This window comes from Camelus ferus, chromosome 29 (genome assembly GCF_009834535.1).
Source record: "Camelus ferus isolate YT-003-E chromosome 29, BCGSAC_Cfer_1.0, whole genome shotgun sequence".
Classification (NCBI taxonomy): domain Eukaryota; kingdom Metazoa; phylum Chordata; class Mammalia; order Artiodactyla; family Camelidae; genus Camelus; species Camelus ferus.
In genome coordinates, this window is record NC_045724.1 from 3,830,847 (window position 1) to 3,848,227 (window position 17,381).

The window sequence follows — 17,381 nt, forward strand, 5'->3', positions numbered from 1 at the left end:
TCCACATACGGATTTCCTTGCTCAGCAAATATGTGTCGGAAGCCTGCCATGAGCCGAGGGTCGCAGTACCATCCAGCGGAACCAGCAGGGCCCCTACCTTTGGGCAGGTTTCTGTGTTTTCCCTGCGTGAGGTGGTAGCAAGCTTTCAGATGCCGTTGCTTTGGCTTTTCTATCTTCCCAGGCACTGACAATGTCTGTGACCCAAGGGAAATGTATGGATCCCCGAACTAGTTATGTTTTGACTTTCCCTTCTATGAAATTAATTACACAAGGAGGCTGTTAGACTGAAGTGGTTCTAATACCTTAGCAGTGTTTGTAAGCAAACCAAAACCGAGGCCTATAAATGCCTCAAGGTTAGGAAGTCAAACCGAAGGGCAACCCACCCTAAACAACGAACCAGGCTTTTCCAAACAAGGCAGACACTTAAGCTGCAGACAATCAAATAATTTCCTTGCTTTGCTTCTTCCTTTTCTCCATAAAAGTCCATCCCTTAGCGCCTGTCGGTGGAGCATTTCTAACTACTTTCAGTTGGGAGCAATCCAGTTGGAATTGATTTTCCTTAAACAAACTTAACATTCTTAATATACTTCACTTTATCTTTTAGCAGTTCTGTGATTTGAACCTGTGGATTTTGCAGGTGGAAGAATTTGCACCTTCATTCATTAAACAAATATCTATTCAATGCCACCACATGCTAGGGTCTCGGCCAAATATTGAGTATACAGCAATGATGAAAATAATAAATTTCCTACTCTCACAGAGTATAGTTGGATGGGGAAGACCAACATTACAAAACAAACAAATACATTGATGGCTGCAAATTGTGGTAAAATCTAGGAGGTAAAGAACAGGATGCCTTGAGAGAGACAATACTTCCTTAAGATTGGAGGACGTCTAAAAACAGACTCATGGATGTAGACAACAAACTATGTTTACCGCAGGGGAAAGGGTGGGAGGGGTAAATTAAAAGTATGGGATTAACAGCTACACACTACTATATATAAAACAGAGAAACAACAAGACCCTACTGTATAGCACAGGGAACTATATTCAATTTCTTGTAATAACATATAATGGAAAAGAATCTGAAAAGAAAATATATATGTATGTATATGTATGACTGAATCACTTTGCTGCACACCTGCAACTAACACTATAAATCAACTACATGTCAATAAAAAATTAACAAAGAAAGGTTGGAGGAAGTCTTTGAGAAGCTGACCATGCATGCTTGTTGTGTACTGTTGGTTTGCTCAATTCCATAAATATGAGAGGTGCCCACTGGAGTTGGGCAACATGACAAAGTGATCTTGTTAACACCTGAAGGAAAGGGGTCAGCCTAGTGAGAATCGAGTGGGGAAAGATTGTATGTAGAGAGAAGAACATGGTGGACCCCAAATGGGAACAAGTTTGGCAGGGTATTGGAAATCTGAAAGGCCAGTGAGAAGGGGGTAGTGGACAGAAAAAAGCCAATGGGAGAAGACAATGGAAAGATAGCAAATCCTTTCTGGCTTATAGGTCATAGTAAAGTTTTGATTTTATTTCAAATGCAATGGGAAACCATGGAAGAGTTTAAAATAAATGGATGAAAAGGGCTTAGATCTTTAAAAGCTCTCAGTTGTAGTAGGGATAATGACAGACTAGAGACCAGTGAGAGGTTTATGAACCTCATCTACACAAAAGATGCTGAAGGATTGGATTTAGGTGGTGGATTAAAAAAATATTTTTATTGGCAGAACTGGGAAAATTTATTGCTGGATTGTATACGATTGGCGAGGGAGATTAAGATGTCATGATACAGCTTGATTATTCACATTTTAAATTTAAAACCTTAATAAACAAAACTGTGCTAACTAGCATTACAAATAACTTTATGTGCTTGGCACTCAGCATTGAACAATGGCAAAATGACTTTCAAAATTACACTGAGCATGGTATGGGCTGGTCCGCAGTTAAGGCTCAGTGTTTCAGTAATTAAATGATTTAAGTGATTAAATAAAGTAGGTAATGTTTCTACTGTTTCCATAATTTATAAGAGTAAATTAACATATTTTAGAAGTTCTTCCTGATTTCTCAAGTATTAGCAGAATAAGAAATACTATAATTGCCAAGGTTTGCATGAAATGCCTTGCCAGTTCGGTAGCTGTCAAATCCAGAACATTTGTTATCATTGGACAAGAAGGACACTCTCCGCTGGGCTGGGTAGCTGGTAGAATGTGACTCTGGGCTGTTGCTGGTCATCTCTGACACGACATGAGGAAGAAAGACTGTTATAATGATGAAACCTTTGAAGCCCTGGGTCCAGTGTCATCAGTTCTGCCAATTCCCAAAGACGTGAGATAGCAAGTTTCCTTTTTGTATTTTAAACTAGTGTGATAGGATTTCTGTCATTTTTCACAGAATATATTTGTACCAGAAAAGGACCTTAGTCTTAAACTGGAGGTAATAACTTAAAGAGAACATTAAAAAGTGAAACCATCACTAAGAAATTAGAATATATGTGTGTGTGTGTGTGTAATGGAAGTGACCTTGTTTTGACTCCTCTACTATTAGCTCTTCTGACTGTAGTGTCCTTATCTAGAAAACTAGTGTCCATTCTAGTTCTGAAATTCTTTTTTTAATGAAATATAGTCAGTTTACAATTTTATGTCAATTTCTGGTGTATAGCTTAATGTTTCAGTCATACATACACATGCATTTTTTCCATATTCTTTTTCATTATAGGTTACTGTAAGATACTGAATAGAGTTCCCTGTGCTATACAGTAGAAACTTGTTGTTTATCTATTTTATATATAGTAGTTAGTATCTGCATATCCCAAACTCCCAATTTATCCCTTCCCACCTCCTTGTCCCCCCTGGTAACCATAAGTTTGTTTTCTATATCTGTGAGTCTGTTTCTGTTTTGTAAATAGTTCATTTTTGTCTTTTCGTTTTAAGATTCCACATATAAGTGATATCATATGGTATTTTTATTTCTCTTTCTGGCTTACTTCACTTAGTTTGATAATCTCCAGATCCATCCAAGCTGCTGCAAACGGCATTATTTTATTCTTTTTTATGACCAAGTAATATTCCATTGTATACATATACCACAACGTCTTTATCCAGTCATCTGTTGATGGACATTTAGGTTGCTTCCATGTCTTAGATATTGTATATAGTGCTGCTATGAACATTGGAGTACATGTATCTTTTCAAATCGTTCTGAAATTCTAAGTACCCATTTGATGCCTGTATTTCAGTATCTAGCTTAAATCATCCATCTTATTTCTTGGTCTTTTTAGGGTAGATAACAATAGTGAGGAAATACAGACGTGTTTCTTAGATGGCAATATAACAGAAACATTCAGCCTAATGTACTAAAATTGTCAGATCAAGATAGGACCATTAAAGTAGATAGATTTACAGTAGAAAAATTAATGGATCATGAACATTTGTCAATTTATTTATAGAGATGCTGTGTTGATACGAGTTTTGAATTTGTGCTGTAAGACAGAGACCCAGCTCCAGAAACTGTGGACAATGCCTAGCTCTCAGGCACATACAAACCAAACTGTGCTGCCCAGATGTTCTGAGGCTCATAGAGGGCATCATAAAAGACAAAAATGGGCCCTGCTTGTCTGGCTTGTATTTCTCTAGAGGACCTACGGGTTACTCATCTGCTATCTTGCTTGATTAAAACAGTGCTTCCTTTACTTTCCACATCATTGTGGGCAGATAAACAACAGTATTTGCATGGCATGTGAAGTCAGCAGGGAAGCCTGCGGAGGGGCAGAGGAGCCCGGAGGCCGTGGGCACCCTAAGACTGCAGGGATCATCATCTCCCTACCCACCGCACCCACGCGAGGCACAACTGTGTGCTTTGACATACTGGCTGAGAAATTCTCATTTAAAATAACATGTGTGATTTTTATATCCCCATTAGTTTTTTATTTTTTAAATTAATGCTTAAAAATCCCTTTTCTTAAATTCGGGCTTTTGGCTTACATCAGTTGGCAGCATCGTTTGGTCCCTAAAACTTAGTGTAACAGGGTTGTTAGCACTTCACAAGCTTGAAAAGGGAGACTGTCAATTTACATCAGCTTTGTACAACAGGCAGACTCATTCATTGTTTCCAGTTAGTGAAAAAGGAGCTTTTCCTTTGTGCCTGCAACCACATTCATAGAATGCCAGAGGTGGGGGATCTCTTTCCATTAACCATTCATTGATTTTGAGATGAACTTTCTTAAGCTTTCTTAAGCTACACGTAGAACACTTACGTGTTCTACATTATCATGGTGGGTCCTTTGATGTTGAGCAAAAGCAGTCATACTGCCTTACCTTGGTCTTTGAGAGGTTAAAACCTGTTGCTTCCCTAGTGCCTGTGACTCACATTTGAAATCAGTATTAAATTTCTTGTTCTGAGTCTATTCTTACCTCATTAAATTTAGTGCTCAAATGGGTATACACTACTGGGAAAATATACGAGGAAAAACTTAGAAGAACTTAGAAGGAAAAGGTTAAAGCGTTAATTTGACTTAAAAAGAACATGCTTTTTACGAGTATTTTTATTTATTTTTAAAGAGTATTCATTCAACATTCACAAGGTATTTGCTTTTGCTTATTTTCCTCAGGTAAGTTGTCTGCTGAAGCAGGCTATTCTCCTGGCTTCAATCCAGAGCTAATTTTGAAAAAAGTCATTTTCTCTGTTGACTGCTGATTTCTGCTGTATTTTTCCAGCAGCATCCCTTCTGTTCTTGTTGCTGCCCCCCCCCATTTTAAAACTGCTCCTGTCTTACGTCAACTGATGCTCCCCATGTGGCTCCGGGAGGGGGCTGGCTAGCTGTGTGTCCAGCTGTTTTTGATTTATATGCACAATCACTCACTCCGCAGTCTTGCCTGAAAATGGCCTCATCAGCCCAGGACAGCACGGGCTACTTCCTGAATGTAAAGACGTACATTTCCTTCTAGGAAATATACCGATTTAAATTTCCACCTGCTCTTCCTAGATTTATAACATTTACTAAGGAGTTTATGCATCTGCCCTGCTTTTCCCCTTAGCTTTTCACTCAGCTTTAAGCAATAAAAGATGACTTTTATATAAATAAAAGCAGGTAGAAATGATTCATTTCCAGGCGCCATGAGGGAATGTGAGAGCGTAGTTTTCTTCTGTTTCACCGAAGGTGGAGCCTTAAAAGTAGTTTTTCCCATTTGATCATTCAATCCCGAAGGTAAGCCTCAGGGAATAGCAGCTGGTCAGCATTTATTTATGTTTTTAAGACTTTTTTTTAAAGCAGTTTTAGGGTTGCAACAAAACTGAGAGGGAGGTAGGTACAGAGATTTTCCCTATATTACCCACCCCACACACAGTCTCCCCATATCAACATCACTCACCAGAACAGTACATTTGTACCAAGGGAGAGCCTATATTAACACATCCTAATTACTCCATCATTTACCTCAGGGTTCACTCTTGGTGTTGTACATTGTATGGGTTTAGATAAATGTATAATGACGTACCTCCATCATTACAATATCATACAGAGTATTTTCACTGACCTAAAAATCCTCTGTGCTCTGCCCGTTCGTCTCCCCCTCTACCACCCCTGACAACTACTAATCTTTTCATTGTTTCCATAATTTTGCTTTTTCCAGAATGTCATCTAGTTGGGATCATACAGTTTGCAGCCTTTTCAGATTGGCTTGTGTCACTTAATAACATGCTTTGAAGGTTCCTCCATGTCTTTTCATGACTTAGTAGTGCTGAATAATATTCCATTGTCTGGATGTATCGCCATTGGTCTGTTGACCTACTGAAGGGCATCTTGGTTGCTTCTAAGTTTTGGCAATTTTGAATAAAGCTGCTACAAAATTTGGCTTACATCAGGCATAAATTTTCAGCTCCTTTGGGAAAATACCGAGGAGGAGGATTGCTGGGTTGTATGGTAAGAGTATGTTTAGTCGTGTAAGAAACTGCCGAACTACCTTCCCCAGTGGCTGCAACGTTTCGTGTTCCCACCAGCAACGAATGAGAGTCATGTCGCTCCACATCCTCGCCAGCATTTGGTGTCCATGTTCCGGATTTTGGCTATTCTAGTAAGTGTGGAATGGTATCTCACTGTTGTTTTAATTTGCATTTCCCTGATGACATATGATGTGGAACATCTTTTCATATGCTTATTTGCCATCTGTATATCTTTCTTGGTGAAGCTTCTGTTAAGGTCTTTTTCAATTGGGTTGTTTATTTTCTTATTGTTGAGTCTGAAGAGTTCTTTGTATGTTTTGCTAACAGTCCTTTATCAGATATGTCTTTGCAAATGTTTTATCCTAGCCCATCATTTGTCTTGTAATTCTCTTGATGTTGTCTTTTGAAGAGAAGAAAAGTTGAATTTTAATGAAGCCCAGGTAATCAATTAGATAAGACATTTCATAGATTGTGTCTCTAGTGTTTTCTCAAAAAAAGGCATCACCGTACCCAAGGTCATCCAGGTTTTCTCCTAAGCTGTCTTCTACAGGCTTTACAGTTCTGTGATTTACATCTTGGTCCATGATCCATTTTGAGTTAATTTTTGTGAACGGTGTAAGGCCTATGTCTAGAGCCATTTTTGGCATGTGGATGTCCAGTTGTTCCAGCACCACTGGTTGAAGAGACTATCTTTGCTCCATTTTATTACGTTTGCTCTTTTCTCAAAGATCAGTTGAGTGTATTTATAGGTCAGCAATTATTTTCAACCAATCTATACAGTTTTCACCTCCTTTTCTTGCAAAAAACTAGTAGCATTTTTTAATGCATTTGATGGCTATGTACATCAATGGTTTTAAGATGTAGCATTAGATGTTTTGGATTATAACTTCAATTTAGTATGAGAGCAAACTGATTGTGACTTCCGTCCCTCCAGCATCTCCATGATTGATGTGACTGAACTTGCTGGCCAGGTGGGGAGCCCCTTCCACCAAAACACCAGCTTCCATCCCAAAGTCACTTGCTCAGCTCAACAGGACGCCCTTGTAAGAGATGAAAAGGATGTATGAGTACCCAGATTCTACTCATCAAATTAAAATCCTTTCCAGTCTATTACTTTCTGTCTTTTTTTTTTTTTTCTTTTAATTAGATTCGCAGAGATTCTGATTCTGAGAATCTGGTCTGGGCCCAGGAATCTGATCTTTTTAAAATTTTATTTTATTTTGGGAGGGAGGTAATTAGGTTACTTATTTATTTATGTATTTATTTTTAGAGAAAGTACTGGGGATTGAACCCAGGGCCTTGTGCATGCTAAGCATGCGCTCTACACTTAAGCTATACCCTCCCCACTAGTCTATTGCTTTCTAATCTGTCATCTTTCATTCCTCAGCCTATGTAGTGGAGGTTTCTAATCTGAAGTCTGTAGACCTCTAGGTTGCTCATAATGGATTTTAGAGGGTCTTTTCAAACAGTATGCAAATTTTAGGTGAGTGTATAATGTCTATTATTCTAAAGGAAGGTGTCCATACTGCTTATCAGATTCTTAAAGGGTTATTTGAATCTGAATGATTAAAGCCACTGTTAATGACTTATGTTAAATTCAATGGCTCAGATAATGTTGATTTTTCACAGAATTACATCCAGCACAGGGCGCAGCTGAAGTGTGAAGTGTTAATCCTCTATGATATGATTTATGTTTACTTATTTGTATTATGTGGATCTTGCATAAATTTCCTCTGATCTTCCTACTGAAAAGCCTTTCTATTGTTCAATATAAACCACTAAGTACACTACCAGGGTGAATCCTTGAACACAACCATGTGATCTGGACACTGGGAGCTGGGATTGACGATCACGCCCTCTGCCATGCCTCCACACATCTTATACATTATTGAATTTTAAAAAATATCTAATCATGAAGATTACTAAAATCTTACCTATGTATTTCCTTTTAATTTCCACTTACATTTAGAATCTAAAAAAAAATGTTAAATCTTGTAGAAACAGAGGGTAGAAAAGTGATTGTCAGGGGCAGGGAGTGGTACAAATAGGGAGAGGTTGGTAAAAGGGTACAAACGTTCAGTTATAAGATAAATAATTTCTTAGAATCTGATGTATTACGTGGTGACTATAGTTGACAACACTGTGTTGTATAAATGAAATTTGCTGAGAGATTAGAAAGTTTCCACACTCACAAGAAGAAAGTTTTCAACTTGATGGGGGAATTCTTTCACAATATATATTTATATTAAATCATCATATTATACACCTTAAATATCTTACAAATTTATTTGTCAATTATACCTCAAAAAAGTTGAAAAAATTAAAAATCTTTTAAGTAAAAAAATTCTTGATGTGGCAGAAATGAACTGTAATATATTAGTATTTCACTCTTGTATTTAAATGCAAACCAGAGAGTTTATCATACTAACTGAAGTCAGTCAAACAGAGAAAGACAAATAGCATATATCACTTATATATGGAGTCTTAACAAAAAATGATACAAAGGAACTTATTTACAAAACAGAAATAGACTCACAGACATAGAAAACCAACTCTTGCTACCAAAGGAGGAAAGGGGAAGGGGCAGATAAATTAGGAATTCGTTAACAGATACACACTATTATATATAAAATAGATAAACAACAAGGCTTTACTGTAGAGCATAGACAACTATATTCAATATCTTGTAATAACCTATAAGGGAAAAGAATCTGAAAAAGAATAGATACATATATATGTAAAACTGAGTCACATTGCTGTACAAAAGAAACTAACACAACATTGTAAATTAATTATATTTCAATTCAAAATGAATAAACAGATAAACCCAAACTGAAACAAGCCAAAAATGTAAAAACAATGAACATCTTATACAATGAAATATGCATTCCATATTATGCAGATTACTAATCTCCACATTAACAGTTGAACAGAGAATGAACTGCTTTAATTTTAAAAGACCTACAAAAGAAGCATCTGAAAATGTATAAATTATTTAAAATCTAAAATTGCTGTTTGTTCAAAAAATGACAAAGGTAGTAAGGATTTTCACCTCTGGAGAGTTAGACTCAGTGTCAGTAAATCTGGTGCTGCCAGATATTATTGGAAAGCAAGATGCTACATTGTCACCTGAAGTTGCTTGTTCATATCTGGCTCTGGGGATCTTCAAATAGCATAGAGGTAGTCCCTCCAGCTCAGAGCTGAGACTTACTTCTAGGTGATATGTGCAGAAAACTGTACCTGCCCTGACCACCTGCAAAGGTGATTGGAGAGCGGATGCCTTAGACAGGCCACAAAAACCTGTCGGGCACATTCACTGGATGACTACCAAGCACCATTGTTCCATTTGTATTATTGCATAGAAGCACTCCAGACATAGTGGTTCGAAACAACAACCCTTTTATTTATGCTCAAGGATTCCGTGGGTCAGTAGGAAGGACTTGCCGAGGTAGCTCTTGCCTGGAATCTGACCTGCAGTATTTGGCTTGGGCCTTAGTATCTGAAGGCTTGACTTGGCCAGACTTCCAAGATGGCTCCCCCACACGGCTGCTAATTGATGCTCTTGGTTGGAGCTCAACTGGGACTGTCACATAACTTCGTCTTTCCATGTCGTGTGAGTGTCTATACTTGGCCCCTTTATGTGGCTTGACTTCCTCCCAGTGGGGGAGGCTCAGGGAAGCTGGACTACCTACACAGTAGTTCGGGACTTCAGAATCCAGTAAGCAAAGGAAGCTGCATTGTCTTGGAACTCATACAGCACTGCTTTTCTGGATTTTGTTGATTATGAGTAAGTCCCTAAGGCCAATCAGTTCACATTTAAAGAGATGGGACAAAGACCCCATCTCCTGGTGGGAGGAGTTTCAGAGAATGTGCAGACACGTTAAACCACAGCGGCTAGTCCTCGTGACAGCCGACTCTGTTGACTGGGAGCCTAGTCCTTGCTACCTGAAGTGGAGACCTAACACTTTCTCATTTATTTATTGATTTATTTTTAAAACTTGTTTCCAACATTGAGAACCACACTGGCTGGAACGTTAACACCATTCCCAGGGATACTGTTGCCGAAGCTTGGCCTCTGCACCCCGTTTACCGAACTGAGACTCGAGGACAGAGTTTTGGATGAAGTAGAAAAGGCAGCTCTATTTCTTTGCCAGGCAAAGGAGGTCACATTAAGCTAATGCCTTTAAGACGGTGAGCCTGCTGGGGAGAGAAGGCAGGGGGGTTTTACAGTAAGAGTTCAAGGGGTGGCACTGGTTTCCACAGAGATCACATACAGGGTAACAATGTGTTGCAAAGTTGTCTTTATTTTTGTAGATGCAGCAGTCCTTATTCTGCTGGGTATGATATTCACCTCGGACTTTGGAACGCTTCTAGCATCCTTGTGCCTAGACAGAGGTGCTTAGGAACGGGGTCTGTGGAAAAGTGCTCTAGAGAAAAACTTGTACAGTTTCAAGTCAGGTTGATACATGTGTCTGGTGTATTAGGCAGGCTGAGGCCTGAACCCTCTTACTGCAGAGTTTTCACGGACAGGGACAACAGAACACAGAGAAACCATAAGGGGCTAAAAGTAACTGCACAGTTGGGGTGAGTTGTGAACAACAAGATGCACAAAGCACCCAACTGCTGTCTCTGAGGTGTTGGGAGCAAAACGAGGGGGATGGGCAGATCACCCAAGTCCCCCCCCCCCCCACTTCCAGTCTAGTCCTGGTGAGCAAAAACAGGAAAAAAACCCTTTAAATTATTATAGAGTTAAGCAGTTACAGATACCATATGGTCACTGATGACAACAGGGTCCTGCTTGGTTACAATACCAGAAGTCTGCAATTGTCACAGAGCTACTGATATATGTTTACAGCTTGTCAATGATCCTGGCTTTTAAATGGCATTTTGTAGATCAGGTCAAGTGATAATCCTCAGGGGACAATTCCTTTCTAATATATCAATCGACCCTAGTCTCTGTGTGCATCTTCTTAACTTATTCTCTTTTCTTTCCAAAGAGAATTCCACCTTGCCTTCCCTTGCATAAGCCGCCAGATGTTGTCCATGTTGAGCAGTGCTCTGACCAGCTGGATTTCAATTAGTGATCAAGCCGTCAGTTGGTGGTGGAAACTGAAAACTGCCGCACAAGGTGACCGAGGAGAAAGCAGGAGAGCGGAAAGGTAATTGATGGGCAGCCAGACGGAATAATGAAGACGTAAAAGAGGAAAAAGAGGCTGGGAAATTGCTTAGGGCAGGTGGTTTGGCTCTTTTGATGGTTCCTGCATCCTATTTTCATATTTATAAAGCTCATACGTTTTACGACTCTGTGGCAATCCAAAATGACATCCGAACTCCTGGCATCAGCTCTTGTGAGACATAAGGGGGGAAATCACTAAGAATGATATGCTCTGATATTGTCACATATATTTCTCAGCAATTCTATTCCATACACGTTACTATTAATGCTGCCATTTGCTAAAGGGAAGAAAAAATGACTCAAAATGATCGAAATGAATCAAACAATACGGAGAATTTTGTCTGCTGCTGAAACTAAGACAAAACAGGGTGAAATTGCAGTTGTAATCTTCTGATAGCTACGTCTTGTCTGTGAGAGCTGACGTTATTAACAGCATTTTTTTTAAAGTGGCAGACTTAAAAATTACTACCACCGAAGCCCCTCCAATCCGATCGTCACCAAGTCTTTCTGTTACTGAGTCCAGACTTGCTCTGCTCTCCGCACAACAGGCCAGTACATCTGGAGACGTGGTGTTGGGGCAAGCAATAGTGATGTTTGTGAAAGCTGGCAGACCAGGAGGCTGGCAGATTAATGTCTTGGAGAACCATCCTCCCCCAGTCAGAATATCTACTCCTTTTATACAAAAAAAAAGGTGGGGGAGGGGATGTGATTGGTTGTTACAAACTTCTTGGTGCAGGAATTCTTTGTTCCTGCAGCCCTCCATGTGGGTCAGCTCATGGTGCTCCTGCAAAACCTCCAACAACGAATAACAAATGTTATTCTCTATTTTGCAACTATGTTCTCTTTACCTGAGTGCAGTGCTCGCAAGACTGAGCCTAGAAAACAGGGCACAGGGTTAAAGCCAAAGGAACAGATATAATATGGAGTCAGGTTTGTTCCTTTCTATTACATTTCTTCACTCTACAAAGACTTACTTAACTTTCTCAGTGTCTTATTATATTGCTGCCATGCTGGGGGGAAACGGTTAACTGAATTCCTCCACTGTGGAGCAATAGTTAGCCTTGGTCCAACTCACCCAGATTCAGAAGGGTTGTTTCCATTTGCTCTCAGCATCCCTAAAGCATTGTAACAAATAAAAAGGACTGCACATCTTCTATGGTCTCCAAATATCATGAGACATGCAGTTGCTACTTTTGACTCCCCTAGAGCACCGCTAATTCTCCTGACTGCAAAACCTTCGAGGTCTAACGATCCCTAAAGCATTGTAACAAATAAAAAGACTGCACATCTTCTATGGTCTCCAAATATCATGAGACATGCAGTTGCTACTTTTGACTCCCCTAGAGCACCGCTAATTCTCCTGACTGCAAAACCTTCGAGGTCTAACGGGTTCTTGCCTAGGATAACTGATAAAGGACTCTGGAACCTCTGAGAACAATGCTAAAGGGAGCAGGGATGACAAAGGGATGGGAGTGGCTAGAAGTCCGCATGGCAGCAGGCTGGAGAGGTGGGAGTCTGAGAGACTGACGGAATACTCTTGGGAAGAGGGTGGGAAATGGGTGGTGAGAAGCCTCAGCTTCAATCACTTAGAAAAAGAAACACATTGTTTTCTTTGTTGCTCTGTACTCTTGATTTGTTGGCCTCATCTTCTCAAATAGGAAATGTTTTTCAAAGGTCCATCTTCTCCAGTGGGGAACAGTCCCCTGAGGTATGACACAGAAGTCTGATCCCAGCAACCCTTATAAGCTGTAAGTTCCAGGCAGGTTCTTCACATTGCAGAGTGTGCGTCCTCTTCTCTGAGAGGGGTACTTTTTATTTATCTCTTGAGGGTACAGGAAATTCCTCTCTAGTCACACAATGATTAGACTCCGTGGCTAGGGAAGGGGTGTGGGGGTTGACATCTTCGTTACTTATATGGAGGGAAAGAGAGATGTGGCCGTGAAGGGCCCCCGCCCATATCATGCAGAGGTGGGTGGGAAGGGGCTTGGTCTGAGAACCATCAACTTTCTCTAAGTGGCTGTAATAGGCAAGAACAAATCTGACTCCATGTTTGATCTGTTCCTTTGGCTCTAACCCTGTGCCTTGTTTCTTGGGCTCAGTCATGCTGGTTCTGCACCTTTTGTAAAAGAATATTGCCTGTAGCCTGAAATAGACAGGCTAGCCCATTCTCAAGGCTCTGACCTTTAAGGGTAGAATACTTTCCTATTCATATAAAGATTAAAAGTTGCAGAATGGAAAATAACACTTGTCTTGTTTACAGGGACACCATGACCTGACCTTCATGGACAGCTGCAAGAACAAAGGATTCTGACACCAAGAAGTTTGCAACAACCAGCCCCACCCCTTCCCCTTTTTAATATAAAAGGTGCCTGAATTCTGACATGGGGAAGATGGTTCTCCAGGATATTAATCTGTCATCTTCTCGGTCTGCTGGATAAAGTTGTTATTTCTTGTCCCAACACCTCGTCTCCCAATTTATTGGTCTCTTGTGCAGTAAGCAGAATGAGTTTAGACTTGGTAACATTGCCTCTTTCCTATCAGCATCTTTGATGTCAACCTTTAAAGAAGCCCAGAGCCTTACCTCACCTTCCCGTACAGCAGACACCATAGGTGAAAAATGTACAATATTGGTGTCTCCTGGCATCCAGGACTCAAAAAGAGTGGCAGACAGCAGCTGCCTGCAGGGGCAAGTCGGGGAGGGTGCTTCCCGGACCAGAGGCTGCACATGGGGAGCAAGCTCTTTGGGTCCAGCTGAACGATCTGCGCTGGGGCCCTGCACAGGGCACCTGCCTTGATGCTGTCAGAATTAGGGTGTGGCCTGGGCCTCTTGCACTGGTGAGAGGCTGGGCGCTTGGCTCTCCTTCTGGCCCTATGAGCCCTTGTTCCACCTTATGCTTAAAAATTCCTATCCCTAAAATTGTGAAAATATTCTACCAAAAAAGTTGAACTTTTGCAGAAGAATTGGTTTACTTCTTGGTCTACGTGTCTAATTCTTGATACCAGCTTATGCATATTCTCTGTAAATATTCTCACTTAAAGAACTTTCAAGTATGTATATATGTTGAATTTTTAAAAATAGCAAATACAGATTTTCTACTTAGGAATTCTTTATTTTTAAAGAAAGCATTTGAGTGGTGTTTGTTGCCTTTTCTTTGTCTAGGGAGCCTTATGCATCAGTTGTACTGAGGTTTTACAGAGAATCCATATCCTGCAAACTGTCTCTGCGGTTTATGCTTCTGAATGAATAAAATACAACTAGTGGGGGTCGCTGTTTTCTCAGGAAAAGTATGAAGAAACTGGAAGAAAGAGACATATACTTTTTATTTAGAGAAAGTTGTGAGAAAATAAGTTGTAAGTCGTAGGCTTAACAACAAATCTAACACAACTTTCGTCTAGGGGCTATGGTTTGGAATTGTGGAGCTTTCCCAAGACTACCAGATCAAAGTGTATTAGAAGAATTACGGTATTTTCTGCCATATGCAATCCGTTGGCTATGTACAGCCTTGGGTTTTTGTTAACCTAGGGAAGAAACACAATTAAAAAGTAAAGCAGATGCTCAGTACTTGGGCCCGTGGGGAAGCATAGGGAAAGCAAGGGTAAAATTTTTATTACATTTGATTTTGAAAAGAACAAAACAAGAATAGGAGAAGTACCATAGGGTTAATTAAAATGAATATCTAAGGCCCAGTGAAGAATGAGACATAAGTGGGGAAACAAGATTTAAGGCTCCTGGAGGAAAATGAAACACTCTGTTTCGGGGTCGGTTTGCTGCGTTTCTGGGGGGGTCTGCAGTGAGGCTTACTTTGGTGTGATCTAGATCATATAATGCAATTCCTTTTATTCCCCTCAGTAACTTCCTCTTAATATTTATGACTTTCTGCATTGGAGCCCCCCCCCCCCACCCCGAACTGGGTTATAAGATTGGAATGTAACTGTTAATTTTAGCTCGATGTCTTTGTGAAATGCATTCGGCTATCCACACGACATTTCTCATTTCTTGCTCCTTCAGCTTTGTGTACGCATAAAACACACCGTAGTGGAACTGCCTGTTGAACGCCAGCACATTCATCTGCACCTGAGGAAGGAAAGGAAACATGGACCCCCGACTTCCCTGGAGCACGCTGCATTAGCAAGATGACACTAAGCTACAGACTGACTCGGGCTTAAGGGGTGCTTATCTGTATTTAAATAGACAATGTCCAAATCGGGTCAAACAGAGGAAAACAGTAGCAAATCTAAAGGGAGAGCTGTCTGCAGGCCAAGGCAGACAACAGGAGTTTAAAAGGGAAGTTTGTAAAACCACAAGACAAGCTCCAAATCTTAGCAGCACTGCTAGCACAGAGATCCTGGGAGGACTTCGGGCTGTGTGTGTGTGTGTGTGTGTGTGTGTGTGTGTGTTTAACTTTGTAGTAATACTTGTTTGGTTTCTCGCTAGTGGGCTTGTCTCATCTAGGTAAAGTAGTCTTCCTTGGCCTCAACTTTTAAAATTTTAAACCAGTTTTGGGGCCACTGAACTCCCTTCCAGGTCAAAGTCATGGACCTCTGGAATGTGGATTAGGTGATGTTATAAGTTCCCTTGGGATGCCCTGCAGTGACCTGACATACAGTTGAGCTGGTTTTTTCTACAGAAGGCAGAATGGTTTAAAAAAAATTTTTTTAACTGGAGTATAGTCTAGAATGGAACAATTCCCTTATTCTTTTCCATTTTGAAAAAAGAGGGTGAGGAACTGAGTCCCTCACACAGTTCTGAAAACCTCAGCAAAGCAGTTAGGAAGCAGAGGCTCCCTGCTCTGGAATAGACTCGCATTTTTCCTCCCAAGGGCAGCTTCTTTAACAGCTGTCTTCGCAGCCGAAGTGCAATAACATGGAATTGTAAAGCATCCTTACTACATAGGATAATTTGCATTGTTTTCATTTCTTTTGAAAGAGCTGTTGGAAAATGTCTAGAAAGAGACTTCCAGGAAGACCCCCACATTGCTTTCCAGAGCCAGTCTAACCCTCAAGTTTGGGTAAATTTCAGGGTTCTCTGTTAGTTCCAGTTAGACAGAGATGGAAGGACCGGCGGTTTTAGGGAAAGGAATAGAATACACTAGAAAAAAAGTCTCCAGGTTTTGGGGACCTTAAAAATGGTACCCATCCTTCTTGTTGAACAGTTCAGTGGCCCAGGAATAGGCTATAAATGGATTAAATATTCTTCTGCCTTTTTAGGGAAAGAAAATAATGTAGACTGGATGGATTTCCATACAAATAATTCCTCAGTGTTATAATTGTGTCCATGAGTTATATTCTAAGCATAGAGAAGTCATTCTTAAAGATGGGATGGATTAGAGACTGGGATGCAATGAATATAGTGTGCACCATGAGGACATGTCAAAATGTGATCATGAGAACATCTTAGCTCCGTTTCACTAGTTAATGATGGAGTAGCTGCATTATTTCCAGAGTTTCACTATGTGCATGTCTGTCTGGATAAGACAGTCTCACAAGAATCCATCACATGTGAACCACACGGCCCTGACTCTCCAAGGCAGGGATACTGATACCCATTCAAACTATGAATGTAACTAATCAATTGGCCCGATCAACTGTAAAAAGAAAACCCAAAGTAAAAAAAAAAAAAAAAAAAAAAAAAAAAATTAATTAATTATTATCCAGAGTAAGAGAAAAAGAATAAGCCAGGAGCATTTCCATTTATATCATACCTCACGCTCATAAAACACGTCCTCCAGTGTCTTTGCCCCGCTGCCATCACCCACAGCCTCAAACAAAGGCTTGTATACCTTAAAAACAAAGACAAGAAATTAGCTAACAAATTTTTATTTTTTTTTATAAATCTACACCATTTTCCCTAACAATGGAGAAATTATGCCTCTGCTTCAAAAAATCTATCCAGAAGGCCTGAATGCTTTTTCGTAGAATATTTAGCCTCTTGAGAAAATACAAAAAAATCCAAGCAATAAGAGTATGGATGGATAGAATTTCATCTTGTTGACTTAGTGAGGCCGACAAGACAAGAGGCAAACAGTTCTGCTCTGAATGTACAGAGCTAATCCCCGCATTTGATTCTTAGGGCTAGTTAGATACATTATAGTGGTTTAATGAGTGGCTGTGGTTTGATCAGCATGCTTCACAGGTTCTTTGAGGTGACAACTGATAAAATTCACATGGCATTTCGAGTGAGGAAGGGGAATTGGGGAGAAACTCAAATTTCAGTGTTATGCCAAGAGCCTCCTGCAATGACACATGAGATGTCGCAAAG

General features: G+C 40.1%; 1 protein-coding gene and 1 long non-coding RNA gene across 2 annotated transcripts in view; both read right to left on the reverse strand.

Moving 5' to 3' along the window:
- Positions 1–10,230: 10,230 nt before the first annotated feature.
- On the reverse strand, positions 10,231–13,249 carry LOC116660423. Its single transcript, XR_004315926.1, has 2 exons — positions 12,496–13,249; positions 10,231–12,357 (listed from the first exon to the last, which is right to left on the reverse strand). It is a non-coding gene; the product is annotated as an uncharacterized LOC116660423 (long non-coding RNA).
- A 962-nt stretch (positions 13,250–14,211) lies between these two features.
- Positions 14,212–17,381, reverse strand: part of ATP6V0D2 (ATPase H+ transporting V0 subunit d2) — a 50,749-nt gene continuing 47,579 nt past the window's right edge. Inside the window, 2 exon segments of the mRNA XM_032469882.1 lie at positions 14,212–15,197; positions 16,825–16,902. Of these exon segments, the coding sequence (XP_032325773.1) occupies positions 15,036–15,197; positions 16,825–16,902 (240 nt within the window). The 3' untranslated portion in view covers positions 14,212–15,035.